The 25,919-nt window shown below is 36.5% G+C and overlaps 1 protein-coding gene across 6 annotated transcripts in view; it reads right to left on the bottom strand.

Annotated features, from left to right (window-relative positions):
* Window positions 1–1,643: 1,643 nt before the first annotated feature.
* The window catches only part of GAD1 (glutamate decarboxylase 1), a 38,274-nt gene continuing 13,998 nt past the window's right edge, over window positions 1,644–25,919 (bottom strand). For 5 of the 6 annotated variants that reach the window (XM_071811059.1, XM_065840979.2, XM_071811058.1 and 2 more), the window contains 12 exons: window positions 23,624–23,714; window positions 18,900–19,012; window positions 17,397–17,512; window positions 17,214–17,293; window positions 16,955–17,009; window positions 15,802–15,918; window positions 15,579–15,643; window positions 12,563–12,641; window positions 10,823–10,972; window positions 8,313–8,420; window positions 7,524–7,613; window positions 1,644–5,901 (listed from right to left, as the gene is read on the bottom strand). In XM_071811059.1, coding sequence (XP_071667160.1) covers window positions 5,728–5,901; window positions 7,524–7,613; window positions 8,313–8,420; window positions 10,823–10,972; window positions 12,563–12,641; window positions 15,579–15,643; window positions 15,802–15,918; window positions 16,955–17,009; window positions 17,214–17,293; window positions 17,397–17,512; window positions 18,900–19,012; window positions 23,624–23,714 — 1,238 coding nt within the window. In that variant the 3' untranslated portion in view covers window positions 1,644–5,727. Of the gene's footprint in view, window positions 5,902–7,523; window positions 7,614–8,312; window positions 8,421–10,822; window positions 10,973–12,562; window positions 12,642–15,578; window positions 15,644–15,801; window positions 15,919–16,954; window positions 17,010–17,213; window positions 17,294–17,396; window positions 17,513–18,899; window positions 19,013–23,623; window positions 23,715–25,919 lie in introns of those variants that run through there. The other variant, XM_071811061.1, reaches the window with a different exon arrangement.

Below are 25,919 nucleotides of genomic sequence, written 5' to 3'. Positions count from 1 at the left end.
ATAATTTACACTTTTATGAATTCAAAATGCACTCTTATTTTTCAATATATCTTGTATTAAAAAAAAATCCCATAATAGAATAGCAGGTTGCCTCAAAATACAGTCTAGAATCCAAAATTTCAATCACCTTTTTCATGTTATACACTGTATATATCTAATATATATCATGCATGGATAGCTAAAGACATATCGTGTGCCGAAAGTTTTGTCACAAAAGCTTTAATTCATACTATAATTACACAGGGAAAGACTTGTATGTTGTAATTGTTATGCTTCACTCAAGTCCAATTAGGAAGTAAAAAAAAATCTTTCCCTGAAATCATGGCATTCTTGTGAATTTTACATTGCGATTATTGCATGCTCAAACTCAGTTTCTGGTGTATTTTAAAATGTCTATGATTCTATATGAAATACATGGATTTTTTTTTTTTTTATGTTACTGCATTATGTATAGTCATTTTTTAGATAATTTAAGAATTTCAGTGTTTTTTGCCTACATCAGACTTAAGGTTTCATTCTGTTCTTTTATTAGGAAATAGTCTTTCATTTCTGAGAACGGGAAAGATTGGTTCACGCAATCAGCAACTATTCTCCCGTTGACTTGAGTGATGGCAACATTTAGACTTCCCTTGTACACCTTTACAAAATTATTCCCACAAAACATATTTACTCACAAAATAAAGTTGCCAATCTCGCTTATTTGTGTTTCAATGAAAACATTTTTAATATAAAAGACTCCGCATTATAATGCTTAATACAAAAGTGGCTGAACCCTCATTCAAAGAAACTCAGCTCTAACTGCAGTGTCTGACTGACTGTGATAAGAATACTCACAGATTTTCTGCTATGCAAACTTCAAATGGCTTCGCAATCAGGTATCCTGTGTCCTGTAGAACCAATTCCACAGTGCAATGTCATATGACTTCGAGGGCTCCTCTTGCCAGCTCTGTGTCATTTCTTGCCAGACAAGCACAGAAGTGCTGAAACATAACGCTATTCAAAATACCTTTAGGCCTGGTCCTGTCGTGCATTCTTCTACACGGAAAAGTACTTTTTTTTTCAGTCAAGTAGATTTTTGATTGCATAAAATATCCTAGTTTTGATGCTGTATAGATTTAATTGTGCTTAATAAACAAACACTGAGATTAACCAGCAGCATTGCAAAGTGTACAAAGTTAAGCATATATTAAAGTCTTCCTGACAGTAGGACCTACATTACAAGAAATAAGATTTATAAATAAATCCACTCATTAAATGGCAGGGCTTCTACCAGAAAGGCTTGATCTTACTCTTTTTACTCATTCCAGAGTTCCTGTTTATTTTCTTGGGTCCTCTGTGTAAGTTGCATGAGGATTTCAGAAATCACACAAAACACCACACAGAAAGATTTTTAGATTCTCTATTTTTTAGCATTTCTACACAGTACTAAAGTCCTGACAACTCTATTCAAACTGATCAAGGTTCAGAGCTTGGGGTTCTTCCTCAGACTGTGTTGGTACAAGCTCACTACCAATTCACAATTAAAACTAAACAGTAGCCTTAGCATTTCCCTTACTGTTTTTAATGTGAGGGATGACATTGTATGGCTTGTGTCTCATATTCTTAAGGAAACAAGAGAGCTCATAAAAATTATATGAGATGAATTAGACAGTTTTAAGACCGACTTTTATTGAAAAATTAAAACTGCATTGCATATCTTCTTTATAACTTCAACATTTCTTAAACCACAAAACAGAGATTCTGTTTAAAAAATCTCTTCATATTTGTAACCATTCAAAAACAGATTATGCACTTATTCAATGATTATTTTAAAATCCTAGGTTATTCCCAAGGCCCCTGGTTTCATCTGTCTGTCATGAATGGTATAATCTATCTTACCTAAAAAGTACCTTTAATAATACAATCAGAATTTTTATCATTCAAAATCAACGGCTGCTATTGATTTTTATCCAATGGTCAGTCTTTTCCGAATACATGACATCAGTTAATAAGCACTGCAGCTACATGTTCAGCTAATATCTTGCCTATTGTTAATTTGATCTGAATTCACCCACACAAAATTACAGCGATTGTCAGTGTGATTTTTAAAGTCAAAATTGCTACCTTAGAGTATATTTTAAACCTCAGAAAGACAAAGTTACTTACCTGGAATTGCAATGCTTTTAATTAGACAACACTTCTGTATATCCATACTTCCTGATCTCTCACGGTCAATAGCGTATGGATTAAAAAACAGGAAAATTCCAGGTAAGCTTTTGTCTGAGAAGTTGTAACATATTACTCAGATGAAAATTACCTACTGAGAAGAAAACACGGATGAGTTTTCTCACTGATGACTATAACTACTCTGTTAAAATCAGCTAACCAAGTAATAAACTAATGAACCCTGTGCCTGTGGAACCAGGTACATGTAACAGGGAAACATTGCAGAGCCTGATATTAGAATTAAAAGATTTGCAAAAATCCAATTGTGGTATCATCTGTGTCAAGACACAACACTGCAGAAAGGCAAAATAAAATGCAGAAGATAGGAAGATAAATTTAAAAGCCCTGTCTTTAGAGCAAACACCTCTGTGATAATTGCCTCACTTCTGAAATAGGCAGGAGGAGCTCCATTATTCCCATCTAGCTGCGAACCATCAATTGCGATAGAACCTCTGATGCTTCTGACCTCCAAAACACAGATAATCTATTAAATGAAGAAGCAGAAATTTTAGTGAGCAAAACACTGCATATGTGCTGAAGAGATCTAGATCTATTTCTGACTACATCACAAGACTGTCCAAGACTGGCTGTATGAAGGCCAGTAAGCTATATGATGGTCTTTCATATAGTTTCATGATCAGTCACATCAGGATGATTCTTTTTACCGAGTTTAGATGTTTCTAGGAGACATAATACTTCAAATACAATAAATTATTATTAGAGTATTGAATTATGATCTAGATATGAGATGCATGAGGTTAAAATATTAAGGTAGAGGATTACAGGTAAACTGGAATTTTTAGTAATACTGGTGTGCTGAAATATCTTGACTAGGGAAATGGAGGAAATCAAAGTCCCACCTAAGAACTGGTTGAAGAAGTGACAAGGAGCATGGTGCTGCTTGTGTGGAAGACATAAAATCGCCTTCTGAAGCTAGGTCAGCAGTTACACATCTTTGCATTGATTATAATAGTTCATATTATTTCTCATAAAGAACAAGGACTGAAGGAAATCCTTCGGTCTTCTGTAGCTGCCCTTTGAACAAAGTAAAACTGTGACAGAAACCAGATTTCAGGCAGAAGCATGTGAACCGAAATGTGACATGTATTTCCTCTTCAAGACAAACCTCTTTCTGTACTCCAAAACCAGCTTGCAATGAGAGGCCCTCTAGTCTCGATGAATGGCAGTTATCTATAAAGAATGGCATTTAATACTCTGGAAGTTGGTACTAAAGTCAATGTTCATGCTGACTACTACTGTATTTCAGGCCTCAGGTCACACAGTATGGATGTTTATATCAAGAAATGTTTAAGTATTGAAGACACGGTAAGATATCAGGGTTATAATTAAGGAAAACTGAGGTTCAAGATCAAGAAGGCAAGAAACCAACTACACCGTCTCGAGTAAAATAAGCTAAGGAAAGAAGTACTGTACTGGTTAGATCACCGAGGGGTTTCCTGACATAAAACTAACGATGTAGATAATATTTTGACAGTCATAGTCATTAATCTAAAGGACAGTGACAAATTTATAATAATTTTTAAGTTCAACTCAAATAAGTTCAAGAAAAAGTTTTACAGAAGTCTACAGAAGACAGATAAGCAATAGTCCTGTGAAAAGTTGTGCTATATGATATGGCATTTACCATGACAGCTTCTTCCTTCTGTCTGTCCTGACTCAGCCGAAGATGTGAGACAGCATCCTCAGAAGACAAAGAGTGGGACCTGCAGCATGGAAATCTTTCCTGGCTGTACCTGTCCTTCCACTGGACTGAAGGGGCCAGGGAGGCTGCAAAAACTGCATAACATTGCTGCATTTCACAGAATGTTTCTAAAATAATTTATTACTAATTTGGGGGAGGAAAAAAAAAATGAAAAAAACCCCAATTAATTACTGACTTTCATAGAAGACAGTCACAGAATCATGTATTAATAGATTTGAAATTAGCATGTTCCATTTATCACCATGACAGTAACTCAGCAGACACAGGATTATTGAATCTTCATTTTGTCCCACTACTCTGCTTCTAGTATGGAGTTTTCCACTCGGTGGTATTGATTATCTAATGATTAAAACTGAACAAGCTGCAGATGACTCCGGTGTCTATACTTGGAAAAGTCTAGCCAGTTTAAATTGTTGTGACAAGCCAGCTGCATTTAAAGATTCTGAGATTACTTTTGATTTTATTTTATAAGCTCCAAACACATTTCACTAAAAGAATTATGCTGGTTAAAACTCCCACAGAAATGCTATTGACCTCCAGAAATCTTCTCACAGAATTTAGTTATAATGGTCATAGAGATTAGTTCTGAAGTAAAACTCAAAAACAGGGGCCTCAGTTAGCAACCAATATTCACTAGAAAAGCATTCAGAACACTGAACAGACAGTCTGACACTACAATAAATACAACTGAAAATTCTAATAGACTAAAGGGATCTCATAATTTGACAGTTTATACACAATGTTAGAATTCCTTATATTCAGTAAAGTATTCTGTAAGTTATTATTTTAAGGGCACTGGGATTTAAATGAAAGTGTCAACTAATATTTTTTCTATTTTTTTCTTTGGCTCACAAAGACACTAAAATACCATTAACATTATATAGAACTTCAATAATATATAAATAGGATACATTACAAATGGAAGAAAATACAAGACAATTCTTCAGCATGGTAAATCTCTGCATATAAATAAGCAAATATTTCATAAACCTACAGTTCAACAGTTATCTTGCTGTAAAACTATTACATTTAAATCCTTTTACACAAAGTCATTTAACAATAATATACACAATCTACACAAATTAACCTCTAAAAATACAGCAATAATATACCTGTTACAATGACTTGGCTACTATTATCCCCTGATGTGACACTAAAGGGGAAATACAACTATTTTACTTGAAGGTGCTGTTAAGGGTTGCTGTTCTGTACGTGAGAGAAGCACCAACAATAAGATTTAATACTGTTATACATTTTCTTTAGCTCCTAAGAATCTACATATTAGAAATGTTTCTATATGTCTGTTTTTACCTGGCAGAAAAATCTGTAGCACATTATCCACATCATTAGTTGTTGAAGGAAAAGTTAATTCTCTTAAAGTGGAAAACATGCTGTGGCTTAGATCTAAGTTTATAACCACTTTTTATATATATATATATATATATGTATGTATATATATATATAATTATATATATTTATTTATACTGTACATATATACTGTGCAGAGTTCTTAATTTGCTATTTTAGTACTTATTAATTTCCTGCTGACTACAATAAACACGACCAATGTAAGGGTCAATAGTACTTCAACTTCAAGATAATACATTTTCCCTCGGTAATATGATCTACCAACACATATATGTTTCAGTAGCCTATAGCTGTTTTTTTTCAGGATGTCTTAGGAGACTGGAACTTACAGAAACAGAATTTCCTTAAAACACATTCTGCAGAACTGGGTTTAAAAAATAGCCAGTGCTGGGAAACAGTGAATTAGAGAAATAAATAATTCAACCACTGTACTACAGCTCCTGCCCCAACCTCTCTATCTCCTCAATGAGGAAGTCAATGTCAGACTTAGTTGCTGCTGGGTTTGAGATGACCATTCGGAAGAAGTTGACTTTATCGCCCTGAGGCTGATATCCAACCATGGTAGTACCTGACTCCATCATCAGTGCTTTGATTTTCGGTGCCACCTTTATCATTAAAAAAAAAAAAAAAAGACAGAGAGAAAAGTAATTAAAACATTTATCCTTTCTTTGTACGTCTCAACATTTCTTAATCTGGAAAAAATAAACGGACAGATCAGAAAGACACTATTTTTTATAAAAAAAGATCTGTAAGAAAAAAGGTTTGAAAAACTAAATACTTAGGATTGGATCCTTAAAGGAAAATTGACAATAATATATATCTTTTTTATTAAGAGACTGATAGCATCCTAGAGTATTCACTATGTAATAATTTTATATATTAAATGTACATGTCATTTCTCTGTGCTGAAGATTTTTGTCACAAATAAATGTTTTCTGTCTTTTTATGAAAACCTACTCCTGAACCACCTTTTTGAGGGTAATGGGTGTTTTCAAGGAGAATATTATGTATTGTCAAAGTAATTTTGGGGGGGGGAAGGGGAAATGATGGAAATTATTCAACAAGATCTATGTCATTAAGAATATTTTCTGTTAGCATAAGCCGTGGAAACTTTCCATTAGTTTTGCAGTACCGCGCATTTGCTTCTACCTCACTTCTCCGCTTTAATTTACAAGGAGTAGTGTCCTGACAAACTTAATATTTGGTATTGACTGAGCACAGTTTTGCAATTCAGAATTTTTTTTCCTGCTCTAGTCTCTGCTAGCCAAGGTCAGATATCTGGCTCTCTTACTGTTTTGTAGGATGCTTTATAATGTTCTCTGACATTTAATACGGTCAAATCAAACATTTCATCTTTCTTCCCAGTCTTATCTATCTTCCTCTTCTTCTTTTTTTTTTTTTTTTTTTGGCAATTTCTTTATCTAACACGCCACTGGGTCAGCCCAGGAATTTCTATTCTTTTCTTTTTCCTCAGTGATGCAGACAAAACCCTCTACAAAAACTCCAAATCTGCCCATTCTTCTCCCTTCCCAAACACAAAAAATTGTTATTCATTTTGACAACTACACAATCTTTTGTCTCCTGAATGTATTTCATTCTACTGCTGTCTGTCTAAAGTGCTACTACAAAATTAATGTATTTCACTTCCCTCAAGTCCTAAGTTGAGCAATACTTTTCCTGGTGGTGTCTCTATGATGTCTTCACTTCCCTCTGTCATTTCTTCAAATAAACATATCCTGAAGTCCTCCAAAAGGTATTCATTTTCACTGAAATGCATTAATGCATGGCTAACCAAGCACATTTAAAACCAAAATAAAGACCTGAGAAGTTACACGTTTTCATGTCCTATATCTCTCCCACCATTTTCAAATAACTACCCTTCTGTTTCTCTTGCTGATATGCTGTCCTGTTCAAACAGGACTGGGACATCTTTGTGCCTACCTGCTTTTTAAAGATTCATAACACTTTTTGGAGAATGAAAGTGGTACCAAACAAAGAATAACTGAATATTTTCTGCATCTGATTCCATGGGGGAAACATAACTTCAGCCTCAGTATAAATAGGAGACAAAGGTGAACAAATATTAATCTCAAGGTCATAATAAGAAACTGGAGAGCTGATGTCCTGGAATTTGCAACATGTGTCATCACACAGATATTTTTAATAAACAGAATACTTTGCGTTGAAAGAGTAGACTACGTTTTTGCATTTAACATAAGCCACGTACCCTGTGTAACTTTTCTCTTCTCTCATCACAGTCTGGCATACCCCTGAGACTTGGCGGAATATACCAAAAACAGACATTTGTATGCTCTGGCTGCAACAAGAACAAGACACGTACATCAATAAACAAAATAATATAGATCACTCACACACTAACGGCTAGTAAGTAGCATATTTTAGCACAGACATGGAAGACAAAATATAGTATCAACTTTTGTTGTTCTGCATGTTAAAACAAATGGATTACAGTATTGTTGGTTCAATCTGCTGTCTTAGATTCCCTACACACTGTCCCACTTGCAATGTTTTAGGGTGCTAATGAAGTGCAAATACTTTTCACCTCCATGCAGATGTACAAGGAACTGTTTCCCAGGATCACAGCAAGGGCAATTTTCTTCTTCTTAGTAAATGGAGAAACTAAGCATATTTGTTATCCTATCAACCAAGAGCTTATGCAGTGGCACTAGCAACAGAACATACAACAAAAATAGCATATTATTAGTTTTGTATGTTATAATGTGGAATCTCAGCATGAGTAGAGTGTATTAAGGTAGTCTTTATGCCCTAAACTGAGAAGTCCTCTGCAGAAGACAAGAAAAATCTGACACTTATGGCATAAAACCATGTGCGCTTGGCCAAAAAACTGCCCAGAAGCCAACAACCATGTAGTTCTTCAGAAAATAAGAGCAGTTTTGAATGGCTCGCTTGAAGAACTGGGTGAAGTGTGAAGACTGTCTTTGAAATTCCACACAGATTTGGTTCCTTCACACAGGTCAAATGAAAGAAAACTTACCTCGCCTTCAAAAACCATTTCGAATTCTTCTCTATTTTTTATTTTAGTGTAGAGGTATTCTGCCAGCTCCAGGCATTTGTTGATCTGATTTTCAAAACCTACTGTGCCCTGTTTTAAAAGAAAGTAAGTATTAATTATATGGTCATTTTTCTTCCTCTGATGCAATCATGTTTTCATATGGGCTTCACTCTTAAATGTTTTCAGTCAGAAAATATTTAGCAGTATTATTTCTTGTAATTTAAAAGTAAAGTAAATCAACACTACAAAGAGTGGTTAAATGTGGCCTAACTGTAATCATCACTTGGTTTTGGTCTTTTTTGAGACAATTTGTCATGATAATAACAAGGACTTTTGATATTTTTAATAGATAATTTTTAGTTCTTCTTTAAAATCAGTTTCCAAAAATATTATTAAGTCTAGGCTTCCCAGCTCTTGCTGAAAGGCTGGGAACATGGAATGTGAGCTCAGTTGAAAGGGTAAGAGTTGGGAAGTAATTTATTTTCTCTGAGCAGTTGGCTAGAAATTTGCATTTAAAAAAGTCAGCAAACAAAAGCTTGCAATATGTTATTGAAAAGTCATTTGCCTACCCACTGATCTTTTGTCATATCTGATTTGTTTTGAAAAATCATAATCCCAGAAAAATAGATGAATGTTAATCATAAATAAGAAAAAAAAAAAGTTGTGGGGTTTTGGTTAGTTGGTTGTTTTGTTTGTTTGGTTTTTGCTGTTTTTTGGTTGTTTGTTTTTTTTTTTTTAGGTACATTTTGTACATGGATGAAGAAGTAATAAAGACGAGTACATTCTTAAGTTATTGCATATTTGGGATACATTCTTTGTACTGAATAAAACAACTGAAGGTGAGGTCACAAGAATACTTCTGGATGTAGACCGTATACTTCTATTATGAGGACAAGAGTATGATGACTCACGGTGGCTAATGCTGAAGGAAATATTTCCACAGCTCCTAATATTTTCTTTTCTTAACATTTTTTGTAATATAATAGTGCAATTTGCTAGAATCAGGTTCTACTCAATACCTCAGATAACTCAGGTCCAAGAAATATGAATCTGTCTCAAGACCAAAGAAAAATCCAAACTAACTAATATCTGGATAAATTTAAATTCCAGATATACAGATCAACCTAGCAATTTTAGTCTATATTATTCTTAAGGAATTACCTCCAAAAATATCCTACTTTGGAATTTTAAATATGACCCATATCCATTTTGGTTCTCACTGCATTTTTTTTCTTTATTGCAAAATGCTCTACTTCTTCATTGAGTCAGTTTAACAGGTGAATACAACAGCAGAGGTAGAATCGGCATGCTAGTTTTAATAAAATGCATTTGGCTGGTGTTTAGAAAAACATTTGGTCCATAATTTAATGGTGTCTGCAGTCAGTATTTGGTAATTAAAATCAGAAAAAACACATTACAAAGTTCTTAGTCACAGTCCTATTCTAATGTGTCATAAGCAGTTTCATGTTACTGGGTTATGGTACCAAAATGATTTATTTTGGAGGAAGAACTGAATCTGAACTGAAATGTACTGGTAATCAAACCTATGATGGTTACTAAAGTAATTGTTATTAGTATCTTGTGTTGAAGTGTTGCATTTCTTTTCTGAAGTACTCTTTAAAACTAACAATGACAACTCTGCAGTCTGTTTAAAAGTAACTCTGCATCTGAAGTTCTGTTACTTTCTTCCCTCAAACCTCAATATTGAGGGAATCTGCAAGAAAACATCTTTTATCATTGCATGTTATTTACTATTGCTGTTTAACTCTCACCCAAACTGAACACTGTTTTATGATTTTACATTTTGCCATTAGACTTAATCTCAGTTTTATTAAAAAAATAGTAAACTGTGGACAGGTTACCCAACTGAATTGCCATTTTGTCAGCAGAGGAGCAAGAAGAATAGTAATAAGATGACTCCAGATAAAGAAATACAAATGAAATGTGTTTTCTTGACTACATGGATCCTCATCTTGTGAACACATAAGCCTGTACATAAACCCATGCTTAAATTCAGCCATCCAGGCATACCACAGTGGTGCCAGGGAATCGACTGTTAGATCATCAGTTGGGCAAAGCTTTTTAGGGAAAAGGCTTTATTTTCAAAGTTGCTTATATAACCTGTGCATTGAAACATGATGTTCAAAGGACCCTTGTAAATCATCAAGTCTATTCTGCTGCTACTGCAAGTAATCTGTCATAAAATACATATGTAAGTGCATAGAATCACAACAAAACACCATTTTGGTGTCTTGCCCTCACTGGACTCATCCTGTGACTTAAACCTTTCTTTTAATTTCCATTCAAATTTATTGATGCTAACACTGTTCTACAACTAAAATGGCTCTTTTCTGACTTAATACTCAGATACCTTTGTGTTTAGAGATTGTAATTACACAAACATTTATGTTTCAAAAAAGTGTTCCATTACATGAGACTTATAAATTAAATAAATACATTTCTGGTTTTTGAGGTGACCTTTCATTATTTACCTTTGCCTTCCACATCAACCAGAATTTGAAAATGTCCACATGTCGACCACACTGTATTGCCTTATCTCCGGTGTCGTAGGATACATCATACTGTTTGTCTTGTTGGAAGAGATAGCCTGCACACATTTGATTGCAGCCTTGAAGTATACCCTGTAATGAAAAAATGTACTTATTTGACTTATATGGCATATATGCATATGAAACTCTATGCATTAATAACATATAAAAAAAGTATTTCAAATATATATAGAAGAATTGTTCTTTAATGGGCCAAATTATAAAATATTGACCTTGTTTTATAAGCTAGGACCACAAGAATAATTTCATAACCTAAGGTGGTTCTCTTAAGAGTTTCTTGGTAGTCATATGGTCCTACAAACCCACATACCCATACCTGAAAAAACATTATCAGATTAATTTGGCTTCCTAGTTTTTGATACTAACTTTGTCCACCTCACCTGGTAAGGCTATGTTCTTAAGACTTAAATGTTTGATGTGTTAAATTACACATTAGAACTACACACTGTGGTCTCTCAGTGCAGCAGGTAAAAACAGAAAATGAAGAAAAAAAATGTAATTGAAGGTTTCAACTTTATGTATCATCCAGCTTTTTGACAGTTAACATGAGTGATAAGTGTAAGTACAAATGATCTAAACCAGACATTTTTGCTTACAGACCAACAGAAACCTACAGATCACTGGTAAACATCTTTGAGGAAAACACAGAGGAGCAAATTTCTGTATGTTACACAGAAGTCTTACACATGTGACATTTCTGAAGTTCTTTGCATCTCCTTTAGAGTTTATTAGTGGTTCTCTGAAGATGCTCAAAGACACTGAAATATCTGACAAATACAAAAACATTATCAAAGTTCTCATATAGAGAATAAAAAATGCTGCCAAAATCCTCCAATAGTTAGCATGATAAGTATGCATGCCACTAAATAACAGCTACTGCTTCCTTCCAATAGAAGTCAAAGTATTTTATAGAGGGAAATAAATGCTGCTGTCTTCAGTTTCGAGATGGGTCACCTGGAAGAGCAATGGCAGACCTAGGGCTGGCACCCACAACTCCTACATCCCAGTTCTATGTGCAGGGACCACTTCTTCAACCAACCTCTTCTAGTAGCAATTGACATGTCAGAAATTAGTAAACAATAGAATCAGTCCTATCCACAGATTACATGACATTTTTTTAAATCATGTAAGGAAAGTTCACTTGACTTAAAAGAATTAAGATGCTGGACTTGCTTTTATTGATAACAATGAAGACTCTAGAAGAAAGCCTAAAATACATAGGGAGTCATAATAAAAGCAGCATGGCTTCCTTTCAACAGAATTGAGAAACTTTTAAACCACTGTGTAAGGTAGAAACTTGCTTTATATTTAAGCAGTTCAGACTGCGACCAATTAATAAGACCAAGGGTGTACGTTCAGTATATCATAGAAACAAAGGGGCAGATGCTCAGTTGAAGTGAATTAGCATGACCCTAGTGTTGTTATTAGAATATGCAAAGATTCAACAGCTAAAGATCCAACCTGTAGTAAGTCTACAGCTTTCAAAAAAAAGACCCCAAAACAAACAAACAAAACCAGAAAACAACTTCCTTCTAGATCTACACAATTATTGCTTCCAAAAGAAGTTTTGAAATTGAATGGATTTTGCACTACCATCTTAAAAAGTAGGGCTTGATATTTATATATTTTTTTAACTGCTTGATTATTAAATATAAGGCAGACCTTCTCCCGGACAAGAATAGCAGAACATTGTAACAACACTCCCATCATCTTGTGTGGATTCCAGGTGACGGAGTTGGCTCTGAAAAAAAAATTACGCATTCACATAGATCTGCAAAATAGAAACTTAATCTGAAGCAGCCGCCTTTGTTTTCTGCTTTCGGCTGGAAATGTACGGAGTTTTGACCATGATGATTTCTCTGGAGATTAGTACTGTCTCAAAAGTTTCTTCTTTCCCACCTATATTGTCCAGGAAATTATCTTTTGTGCATTAACATTGCAGTATCAGACTTCTGATTAGTTTATATTATTACTAATACCAGCTCACTATTGTCAGATTATGCTGATTAGCTGATACAGTAACTTCATCCCCAGAAGACTCCACTTCTAGAAGTAGCACTAACAAAAACAGTTTGACAGGTTATATCAACTCAAGTTACTGACTGGGGGGAGGTGTCAGAGAATTAAAGGTATAATATGAATTCTGGGGCAATACAGTTCTTTATTGAGCAGCTGCTGGAAAAGACACTCCTTACGCTTACCTGCCTTTCCAGTTAGAGCCACAAGAGGCCTTTTCTGGACAAGCTTGCTAAGCCCATGGACTGTTAAGAGGCTATAAAACTACATCATAATCCTACTATTTTGTAAGTGAGCTTAAAACTTTTTATGTGTAAGCACAGGTAGCTGCATAAGATCACCTAATTTACTAGCTAAACAAATGAGATGTTCTGGGTTTTTAACATACTATCCTAGACAGGTTAATGACGATGTTAAAATAAATGTGCCAACCTTGCACATCCGTTGATCTCTTCACCCTAAGTAATTACTTACCAAGTGTCTCCTTGATTCACTGTGTGTTCCAGAGAAGGAAAGTGTATAATCATATTTCACAGACTATGCACATGTTCTTACAATGTGGCTGAAAGAAAATTCAAAGGTATTTCCTCCTCTTCTACACCCTGCTCTCAGAGGACAGACACACAATCACAGCTCCTCTGTTTTGAGCAACACAATGACTTCTCCACTCCAGTCTGAAGAACCACTAATTTAATAAAGATTCCATATATGATTCCAACCTCTGTCTGCACTAAGTAGACCATAGCACTGCTCAGCCAAAGGAACAGTGCAGCCTGTGCTGTTTCTGGGGAGCTCAGCATCCCTCTAAAATCTCCAGCTTAGGCAGTGCAAACCAGCAGGTATATAGCTCTGGCCTAGAAGGCAATTATGTTCTAAAAAAAAAATCACTGGTAGTTCAGATGGAGTAGTCAAGAAACAAGAATTATATAACAGCTCATTTCCTTTTGAGGGTGCTATAGTTTCAGTTTAGTACATTTATTTAACTTTCAGGGTTCCAAATAATGATAATTTCAAGTAGTTTCCACAAGGAGTATTTGGTTTATTTCAACATGAAGACATTGCTCTCCACCCTGCACAGCCAGCCAGAGCCTCTTCCACCCCAGGCGATGCCAGCTCAGCCCCACGGCAGCTGCCAGTCCCCACACACACCCACATCCCCGGGCAGGCCTGGCCCCAGCATTCACACCAGACCCCAGCTGGGGCCCGTGACAGGCAATCACGCAGCACACATGGGCTCCCTCCCATGTTTGAAGATCCATATAGCTGACTAGAAAATAAATAATATCATGCTTTGTGGCCTGCTGCTTTCTGTATTTGCTTAAGATTATGGTCTTAATTAGCACCTCTGGGTTGACCACAGGTCAAAAGACATGCGACAAACTACTGTGACCAAACCTCTGTAGCTTAAGGGAATTATTTTACAATGCTGACCTCAGATACGCTGCCATAACATGAGTGACTTGCAAATTGAATTGGGCGGAGGTTGCTGTGATTCTATCACTTCAGAGTACTCCTGCCACACCACACACTGCTGTCCCTGCAACAGAAGGGTCCACATGGTTTCCCTACCAGTCCTTCTGTACATTATTCTTTACCTTGTACATGTTCTTCATTTACTGTATGAGATGCCCACCACCAGGAAAGTTTGCATTCCCAAAGGAAGGGCATTGCTCACTGTTCTCATTTTATGCCTTTACACAATGCCCACTTTGAGCACAGTTGATTCAAGGAAGGAATTTGGTGCTAATTTGAGAGTTCATGGGTAGAGTTTGTTTCAAATCTTTTTTCCTTCCCTGTTGGCTGATATCTGCAGTGGTGGGAAAGATCCTGTGTTTCTGGGTCTTCATTGCTTTTCTGATTTCACTGACTTCACTCTGGCCTCCTCTAGAAGAGCTTCCTGCTTGTTTCATACAATCCCCCCATGGCACCAGCTCATATGCCCCTTTACCCTGAGAGGCGGTAACTGATTCTTTTCTGCCCTCCCTGTAAGTTCCCTCAGTCTCATCTGGCACCACAGAACTGTACCAGCCCTATGCTATCATAGTCCTTTCCAGTCTTATAGATACTGAAATTTGCCCCTAAAAATTGCTGGTAATTCAGTCTCTACCATGTGTTCCTCTCTTTGTTGTATACACATATGTATTTATGTGTGTGTGTACATATAAGCTATATAAAAGAAAAGATATATTTATAAACTTTCATTTACAGAACACTCATTTTCAGGCAGCACATATACTCCTCCTTTTCTGGAAATAACTGCACACGTCTTTCAGGAGGGAATCTCTACAAATTCCCACTATGTCATGGCTTCCCATCACAGGTATTCATGCTCAAACACCCTCTCTGGATTCCTTTTTTCTCTCACTGCTGTTCTCAAAGCCCTACATTTCAGAGACTGTCTAGCTCTCCTCAAATCCTCCTTTACCCATTCCCTGACTTATGGTCTCTTCGAATCTATACACAGAATAATTTCCCTTCCTTTTTACCAAGCAATATCCTTGTCTGCTTCAAATCTGCTGAAAACTTTTGTTTCACTCAGCTGTACATCACTGTTTTCTTCTTCTGTAATGCAGAAAATTCATCTTTTCATGAATTTGTGAAGTGTCGTGTGCCTTATGAAAGTACTTTAATAACAGTATTACAAATAAGCACTCTGTAGTACCTTTCTATTCCATTCAACTTATGACGATGCTTTCGGGACATTAAGAGCCCACCTCCCCAGGCAGCCTGGAAGAGACAGAAAAAGGAGAAGACTCATTGTTTTAGAAAACCTTAGCATGTTTTAATTTACTCAGGATCTAGTAATAAATCTTTTAATACAAGAAAAAATGTGTAAACAGAAATGTTCTTTTGCCTGAATAATTGCAATTAATTTAGTTACTCACATCTACATGGAGCCAGAGGTTGTATTTTTCACATATATCTGCAATCTCCTGTATTGGATCAAAGGCTCCATATACTGTTGTTCCTGCAGTTGCATTTACAAAGAGAGGAATGTACCCCTACAATAAAAATATAAATATTAAATACAAAATGTGAAAAACATTTTAGAAACATTGCTATCCCATTTTCCAGACTAAAAATGTTTTTCTTCTCATGTGAAAGGTACATACAAGCAACAACAGAAACTAACAAATCGTACATGTAATGTGAAATAACTCTGTTTCTACTGTACTCTAACTTCACAAGATCTACTAGTCAAAGGTAAAGAATATTATTTTGTCTAATCTCTTTCAGTGAGGAGATTCAAACATCCTCATATAAAACTGGCAATAGTCAAGTAACGTTGAGATGTTTACTTCAGTATAAAGGAAATTTAATTGAACGTGGTTTGTGATTTGAAGGCTTGAAGTTGTTCCTTTAGTCTTTATCTACTGATAAACAGAACAAAGCAATACCCAACAAAAGCAATAAATGTGGAACTATCAGACCAAAATGAGACATTTTTGAATTACATTAAATAAATGTGAAGCACAATTTCATAAAGTGGCCAAATGCAATGAAGTTACGAAATTTTTAAAATAATCTTCATTGCTCTAACTCTAGTGGTTTTATAAAAAATTAATGGATTTTTCATTGCATTGATTCAAGAAATAATAATGGATGACTCAAAAAATTACACTTACTGGCTGTATTTACTGACATTGAAGCCTTGAAATCTATGGGAATTTTTAGGACTAAACTTCAATGGAATTTTTGACGGTTTTGGCTAAACTTTGGTTGGGATAAAAGTATGTTTAGTTTCATGTTTTTCATATTTTTTCCACATATTTCCAAACAGAAAGTTATCTTTAAGTCTTAAAATACACATATGGTTCAAGAGTTTAAAATATTTTTTTTAAACAGTAAATGAAAAACTTAGCAAGGCATATAGATCATTCCCTAAACAACACACAAATGTATAATTAAGCAGCTAAAAATACTATTAAAAAATTTTATCATTATAATGTTATCTTTTAATGTTAACCTTCAGCTTTCGAAGGAAGAGCTAATTTTACTAAGCCAAGCATTTAAGCACTAATTTCTAAAAACACAAACCTTTTGTTTTGCTTCCAGAATTTTTGCCTCCAAATCAGCTGGTATTATTTTGCCTCTGCAATTATTGTAGAAATAGAAAGACAAAGAAAATTAAAGAGTGCACATGAAAATAGTAGCTACAGTTGAAATAATCTAATAGGATTTTCTCAACAGGCCATTAGCAACTTGACACACTGTACCGGACCAGTTCTTAAGCACAATACAACAAATTTAACAGCTGAACGCATTTAATATATCAAAACCTTAGCATTCATCCTACCTTTCATTGCATTTTATCAAAATCACATTGTCTGTTCCAAATCCAAGTGCAGCTCCAGCTTTCTTTATTGAGTAGTGACTCTGCAGCAAAACATATGCACATTTAATGGAGTGGTTGTTTAATGATGAAACATCTCCACAACTTACATCAATAAAATAAGAATTGGCAGCATATTAAGCTCACATGTTCCGAAGTAAAGAGAACCAGTTTAGGGACTGCAGCCATGCCTTTGGTTTTGACTTCAGGGAAGTACTTGTAGCGTGCAGCCATTATGCTGTACATGTTGGAGATAGCTCCTCCTGTAAATGAATAAATAAATGAATAATAAAATAGCAATATTGAGGAAAAAATGCTTATTAGACATACAAGTCTCATTTGTATTATGCCAGAGAAATTGGTAGTGAAAAAAATATATCTCTGAAATACATGGTCATCTGTCTAAACAGCATAGGGATAGGCCCTCTAGAAAGTCACACTGATGGTTAGAATTTCTATCCATCATCTCTTTCAATTGATAACATTTTGTAACACATTACTAAAAAGTTCAGCTTTTATCATGCTGCTTTTGGATGACAACTTTTTGTTAGAAAGAATAACAAGAACTTATCAAATTGTGAGACTGAAGAAAGGTCGCATACTGGATGGATTTATCCCATCTCATTGTAGATATAGAAGTAGATGCCTGAAAGGTAGATTTCTACTGCAGAGCTAGTTATTCTAAGCTTCCTTGTAGTCAGTTAATGGAAACAGGCACTTTTCAGGCTATGATTCAACTAATCTGTTTTGACACTTACTTTGGTAGAATGTGAGTTGAGGGAAAGCTCCTTTTTCACTTGGTTTACTGCTAAAAAGAGCCCAGGACAGTTAGCTCACTTCTACGATGCAGACCGCAAAATTTAGTAATTTGCATTTCATCTGCAAAGTCTAGGATAGCTTATTCCTCTACTATTTCTTCATCAACAACAACACTGAGAAAGATCTATATATTTCTAGATAGGCCTGGAGACCAAGAAAGTGTGCATTCCTGGATTGTATATGGGCTGCTCCAGAAGGAGGTGGAATTGTCCTTCACCCTCCAAAACTAGATGGTGTTCCCCACACCCCAAACCCAGAAATCTGGAGTTTTGCTGGACCCCCATGTTGTCTACACATGGGCCCAGGACTTCCACATGGTTTACCAGTCTTCTTTTTGTCACTGCTGACAGCCTTTATATCACCTTAGTGGGAAGACACTTCATCTTCAGAATCATACTTGTGAATCCAGTCAGATTACATCCCAAATAATAAATCCCAGAAAGTGACAGGCAACTGCCTTTTTGTGACTGTGAGCTCAAATCTTCACTGACCAAAAAAGTCAGTGTATGATTCTCAAGAGCTATCAGTCAACAGGAGTTGTGCTTGCTCAGCACTCCCAGAAATTAAGTGCAGAAATCGTCCCCAGCTATGTCCCGGAGCTCAGGTTTTAAACGTTAGTCATCCATGATACATAGCCATATTCAAAGATATTTTTTCGCCCAAATTCTTTGTGGGATGCTTAAACAAAGCACGTACTTCATGTGGGAAATTCCTCCTTCTAAATATCTGATGCATTGTGTTGCAGATATTGTGGAAATTCAGACGCAGTTTATGTTTATTATAACTTTTGAAGTTTCAGTCAAACCATCAAAACAGAGAAGACTGACTCACCAGGTGAGAATATTCCATCGCCATCTTTATTTGACCACCCAATAATCTCTCTCATCTTTCGAAGTGTTATTTGTTCCATGAGGACAAAAACAGGGGCAATTTCATAGGTAAACCTGCATGGATAAAGCAAACAAAACCAACCAAGATCAAATACAGATCCTAAAAACAAAATAAATTCCAAGTCTATGATTATTTGCAAAAATGCTTAATAATCCTAAAACTTTTTCTATAAACTGAGGTTCTGATATTGCAAACTTTACCCAAGCAACAATCCTCAGGAAGACAATATTGAAAATATTGGTCAATAAAAACTGCAGTATTAGCTCTTTTGCAAACACCATAAGACCCAATGCCCACCAGCATAATGCTGCTGACTGCTATACAAGATTGTACTGTAAAACATTTTTTTCCTGAAGTGCGAATTTCACACTTGTGAAATAACATATTGCCAAATCCTTATGAAAACAGTGAACTTCACTGCCCTAAACACAACCATAATTGGAAGTATTGAGCAAAGGCTTCAAAGTCTAAATGCAATTAATTATGTGGATTTATTCTGTTGATGATCTCCAAGGACAACTTATTCTACAATACCATGAGATCAATAACTGTCAAGAGTAATTATAAATGATGATTTTCTAATTACCAATTACAAAAAACAAGTCAGCAGTCAACTATTGTATCCAGTTAAAGAAAGCAAAACCATTGCATAGTCTGGAATGCCCTGATGTCACAGTCAAATATATGGATGAGAAGTGACAGCCATTCAACCATTTTTGGTGATCAAGGTACATGGATAAATTGCTACTGCTGTAAACAAACTGCTTGCTGTGTATGCAAAAAAAAAAAAAAAAAAAAAAAAAAAAGGCAGCAAGAAACTAAACAATCAACCTATGATTTCCAAAAGAATCTATAAGAATGACACCCTGACACTTTGGATCTGATGTCTTCCACTTGAATAATTTTGCCAAAATGTGTGTTGTCTCTCTAATACTAAAATGATATTTTGAGAATAGGTATGGCAAACTTTAAGGAGACGTGCACTATGAGAAAGGGAACATGTGTCTGAAAAGTTTGTCTTTTATTTACAGCTACACTGGTTAGTTAAAATATTAATTTTTTTATACAATCTTTATGTGTCCTTAGTCCATTGGAGAAACACCACAACTATTTTTGAAACATTCCTTTAAGATTAAACAGCATCTGTAATTTAACTGTTGTAATTGCTATTTCCAGAATCCAAAATACTGTTTATTTTGCTTTCCTTATCACTAGAACTGTCAGAGATAGACAGCTGACCATTGATCTGCAGTTTAGGTCCTGCCAATATCTACAGAGAGACAAAACTAACAAACCGCTTGGTGTCTGCTAACAGAGTTGAGGTGGGTTTTTTTTTCTAAGATATATTCCATTCTTTATTTAGGCAGAATGACAAACTGAATTCAACAGGAACTCAGCAGTGTATAAATCACTGTAGTCTACTACAGGGTATGTTTAAGTCAAAGTCATTTTCTTCCATCACTTTAAACACCTTTTGAATTTTGTCCTAAGACCTTGCACACTGATCTCTACATGGTACCCAGAAGACTTAAAGGCTTGTACAGAAAAAAACCAAAATATTAAGGAAGTTTTTTGTATATAAAATATCAAGTGTTCATGAAGTAAAACCAAAAGTAAAATAGCATTTATTTGTTTTATTATGTGTTTAATTTCTGAGTCTCCAAAGACTGACAAGTAAGACTGCAGATTATTATAAACTATAAGGCAAATGCAGATATATTAGATGATGATTATAATTTTCTTTTTTTTTTTTTTTAATCACATATTGCCAAAGTTCACTCCAACTTATTTGTTTTAAAGTTAAATGATTTTGAAAAATCCAGTTAAATGCAGGAAATGTGTATGGTTTGGAAGGAACTGTCTGACTTGAGAGTCAACCTGCTGATAAAAAAAAACCAATGCCAGTAAGATTTTTCATACAGTTACAACATTTACAGGTATTTTTTTGAACTAACTGAAACAGTCATGAGTCTCAACTCTTTACTAACAAAATAAATAAACAGGTTTTTTGGCAGTGACCAGTACTGGCTTAATTCTGCTCTCACTTAAATGCCAAATAATTTTATCAGGTCAAATCATTCTACCTACCTGTTCCCCTGCTTGCCAGTATGCAAAAAGCATTCCAAAAATAAACATAAAGCATGTTACATAATTTTTCCATGTTACATTTTCATACACATAAATGTGTAATACTGACAAGATCAATATAACTCTCTCATTTTGGCTAACAGCAGGCATAAAGAGAATTTCCAGATAATAAAACTGCTTTCTAACCTCAGCTGCCTGCTGCATGGTGAGCAAATGTCCCCCACTGCAGATCCCCAGAGCTGGACAAGTAATGGCAACTTCTGAAATTTCCATTCTGAAAGTCTTATGATTAGTGATTGAGCTATGAATAGCACGTGGAGACATTATTTCGTAGTCAATGTGGGAAGCTTATTAAGTTTAATTTAAGATATTATCTTCACAGTGACATTTAAGTAACATTCCCTGATGACAACTTAAAATTTTAAGAGTACAGATGTTTTGATCACTCAAAACTCATTTGTGAAAGAAAACATGTATTTTTAACTCTTCATAAAGCCTTTAAGTATTGTTTATAATTGGAAAAGAAAAAAATGGCGGAAGAAATAATTCCCTGCCACAATTCAGTGTTACTGTTGCTTGTGTGTTACATGTTTGTGTAGCTGAAATAGGTTAGAACAGTATCTGCTAAAGGTCAGAACCTGCTCTTCTGTGCTGGAACACCGCTCAAAACAAGTAATATGTTCTCCAGAGATGATTCGGTTATTTTTAATAACCTTTTCTGCCAGTTCTTTGAATCATATTTTACAAACATCTTGCTTTAACTTTACTTGCAATTACCGTGTTATTTGAAAGCATATCATATTGACCTTCGTTCTCTGAAAAAAAAAGGTAGCAATGTATTATTTTGCATTTGCTAAACCTCATACGAGCAAATAGATACTCAATTTACACGCTCGCAGAGAAATATTTTCAGGATATGTTGTTTAAAGCATAAATGGATCAGAAACTAGTTGTATAGAACTAGCTATTTAACAATTTACTTTAAAAACCAAAGGCAAAAGCAATCTCACTAAAAAAAAAGTTACTCTTTGGGAACTGAATGAGTGTGATGCTCTGAATAATGATACCAATATTTCATAATACTGCCACAGAGCTCAATTCTAGCATGTCCTGTCAGAGTTGTGCAATTTCACTGATTACAAAAGGATAACTAAGTCAAAAGAAAAGGTGCTTGCAAAAGTGACACTCTCTGAAATATCTTTTGTCACAGAAAAACAATATTTAAGCAAAGTTTCATTTTAGAAATGTAATCAGGTCTGTTTTCACTTTAAATTTTGGTGTGGGGGAAAAAAAATGAAGGCACTTCAAAGCGCTTTTCAATACCTGTTTTATGATTAAAATACATGTTGCTGGGTTTTCCTCCCAATCAGCTTTTAAATCTGAAAGTCTCGTACTATTTTAGCAAAGACAGAACTAATTGAGAAGAGAATGATTATGAAGAGCAGTCTGGTTTTGGCTGGAGCACCTTACGTATTTTTCTTTATTGCTAACGTCACAAAACAGGCACAGGTCATAATCTACGTAGAGCTACTAGTAATTAGCTATACTTAATGAACCATTTACTCATGGATAAGCCAGTGAAAATATTGTTCATTTCCAATCAGCAGATACATTTCCTGTGTTCTTCCAATTAGCAACAAACTACCCAAAACAGGTAACTTTAGAGTTAAAACACATCCAATTCAGGACTGAACCATATACATTTGTATATATGTATATGTGTGTGTATATATATATATATGTATGTATATATTTGGACTCCCTTCACATTTTTGAGCAAATACAGATCAATATATAAATAAAAACTAGCTAGAAGGGGTTTTTCTGTTCGGTGGGGCTTTTTTCATTAATTACACTCTGTTGCAAGAATTCAACATAGTACCTCACATTTACATCCAGTTTTCATTAAATGTAAGGTCAAGAAAAATCAGGAACAATGTCCTCATTAATACGTTCCAGATGTAAAGTTTTACTTTTTTATGCTTCCATTTGTTTATTTACACACAACTTTAATAAATCTAAGACTAATTTCTTCATTATCAAAATAATTTTCATTGTCACATTTTCAATCATTTTGAAGTCACTCAAAACCCACTTCTTTACCAGCACATGAAGAGGAGAAGGTGGTACCCCAAGCCTGCTACCTCTGAAGTCAACAGGAGAAAAGACAATGAAGCTTTACATATATTTTGTATTTTCTGTTAATATATAGGTAGCTGCACAATTATGCAATCTAGAGACAGAGCTTAAAAAAGAAAATTGGAAAAAATAAAGAAGATGGGTCCAAGAGAAGAAAAATCATTCCATGCTATTATATTAGAATCACCATGTTTTACTTACCATGTGCTCTGGGATATTTGCATTTCTATTAAACAGAAATGTAAAACTGTTCAGCTTTATGTAACTATTTTCATTGTATTACTGCCACGTTAGGAAAAATATGAGACACTGTTATTGAAGATGCAGCAATCGGTCTTTAAAGGAGAATATGATACACGTCTTTGACAACACGTCTACCATGATAGGTGGTAGCTCCTCTGAGCACCAGTCACAGATGCTGACAAGACACTGCTTACATGTTTGTGTTAGCAGTTGACGTCAGCCACTCCCCAGCCAAGCCAATGATGTCTAGTCCTGTAGACAGCTGATTGAAAAAGCGAGGGTGACCTGGAAAGAGAATTGAGAGCAACTTAGAACAACTCCATCGGTGTCTTTCAGGTTTCAGTTTTAAACTGTCCAACTATCCTGACAAAACCACAGTTTTACACTCAAAACACACTTGCAGCAAAGTTTCCAAAGCAAGTTCATGTGGAGACCGTCAACCAACATTCGCAGATGTCTTGTTAGAAACTGGGAAAATCGCTTTGGAGGCAGCTCCTCTGCGGAATCATTAAAGTTTATATTAAAAAAGAGAGCCTCAGAGCCGACCGAGCCTGTGCAACACCTCCGGAGCCTGTGCAAGGACTCGGAGCAGCCCATCACCCGAGGCGGTTCCCGCCGCTTCTCCCCGCTCCCTCCTTGACAGCACCGTGGAGGTCGGGGGGGGGGTGGGCAGGGGCGATACTTGGCAGCAACAACCTGCAGGTGCCGGGGTCATTTGTATTTGAATGGAGAAAGAGAGAAAGGCTCACCCGCTTGTCAGAAGGCTGCGGGCAGATGGGAGGGGTATGGGGGAGCCTGCGCGGCCACAGAGAGTCGCGTCGCGGGGTTTCGGCGGGAAACGTTCCCTCGCGGCTGAGAGCCCCCCAAGAGCCCGTCGGCACGGGCGTTTTCCCCATATGGTTTAAAAGCCAGGGTTCACCTCGCAAGCATAGGCTTTGCTATCAAACCGAAGTCGATCATAATCCTGTGTTTCAGCCCAACATTTATAAGCAATAAGCCCCGCTATTGGGGATCTACTTTTCCGGCATGAAGAGATTAAATTCCTAACAAACGATGACGGACTTTGAGGTCAAGGTGTCATGATTTAGCCCTTATCTCTGTTCTCTTGGGAAAGGACGCGCAGATAACAGGCTGGGCACAGCCCAGCCCGAGGTGGGGGGGCAGCGTTCGACGCCCGGAGGAACTCTGTCATGTCGCATTTAGCTCAACACAGGGAACATCAGCATCTTATGACATAAAGAAATAAATGTGATTCTGCTCCGAGCAATGTCAACGGGAACCTTTTGGAGTGGTGCACCCACGCCCTGAAGAGGAGGCTGCCGCGGAAATTGGGGGAATAGAGAGGCGAAGCGGCTCAGGGCTGTAGCCCAAAGCTATCACCATGGCTTAGCTATTTGCTTTGCAAATCGGCGTTTCTCTCCCTTGCCATACCACACAGTTTGGGAAGTTAATTTAAGAGACATTTCACTGGCCTCCTAAAGCTATTAGCAAGCCTTTGGACTTCTCAGGCTGAGCTCCAGATTCAGCCCCTCTGGCTTAAAAGGGAACGTCACCTGGAGAGAGAATGTGAGCCCTTGGAGCTCGGGAAGTCAGGGTGGGTGTCCTGGAGCGTCACACGGCCTGAGCAGCTCTTCTTTAAAGCTGCACCAAGTACTGCTTTGAACTGAGCTTGTGTCTGATCGGAGATCAGCATCTCAGCTCGCGGGGAAAGGTCCTGCCGGTCCCACAAAAGCTCCAACGGAGGTAGGGGTGAGCGGAAGAGAGTGCTCGAAATCCCGGAGTAATCAATAGCGGAATAACGGTATAAACACATCACCACAATGACTCCTGCTTTGCTGTTGACCACCTGTTCAACAGCCCACGGGTCTGGGCTTTAAATACGCTTCCCTTTGAATAAAGGCACAAAATCAAAATATTCTCCTGGCATTCTTGAACAAATCAAACCACCACGTAAATAGGAAAAGACAGGAAGCTAACCACCACATTTGCTGTCAAGATTTTGTTTCTTGAATGTGCTGCGCTGGGTTTTCACAGCTGCACAACTAAACAGTGGAGAAAGCAGCGCCCCGTCCTTCAGGAGCCACTGCCCGCAGTTGCCCAGCCAGGGGCTGTCGGATGAAGAGCCCAGCCGAAGCCGGCTGCTCGCTGGGCAGCGCTCTGCAGCGCTGGTACAGGACTGGGGAGAGCAGGCACGCTCCCTTATCGCTCCAGTTCCTGACCTGCTTGGGTACGGACAGCAATAACGGCTTATTGCCAGCCGAGCTTTCTGCTGATACAGATGCACAACACTTCAGGCCTAACAGTCCGAATGAGCACAGTGTCTCCTCTAGAGCCTGGGTACGGTTCACCCAATAAAAGTGATTATAAACGGGCGTTTCTATCTGATTCAGAAGGACCTGGACAGGAAGGGCTCCTGGGTAATGGGCTGAAATCCACAGGGTTCCTTTATTGATGATTCCTAGGATTTCAGTCTCTTTTTCATTAAACGTC

The sequence above is a fragment of the Patagioenas fasciata genome, chromosome 7 (genome assembly GCF_037038585.1).
Source record: "Patagioenas fasciata isolate bPatFas1 chromosome 7, bPatFas1.hap1, whole genome shotgun sequence".
Classification (NCBI taxonomy): domain Eukaryota; kingdom Metazoa; phylum Chordata; class Aves; order Columbiformes; family Columbidae; genus Patagioenas; species Patagioenas fasciata.
This window is presented reverse-complemented; position numbering and strand designations above follow the sequence as displayed.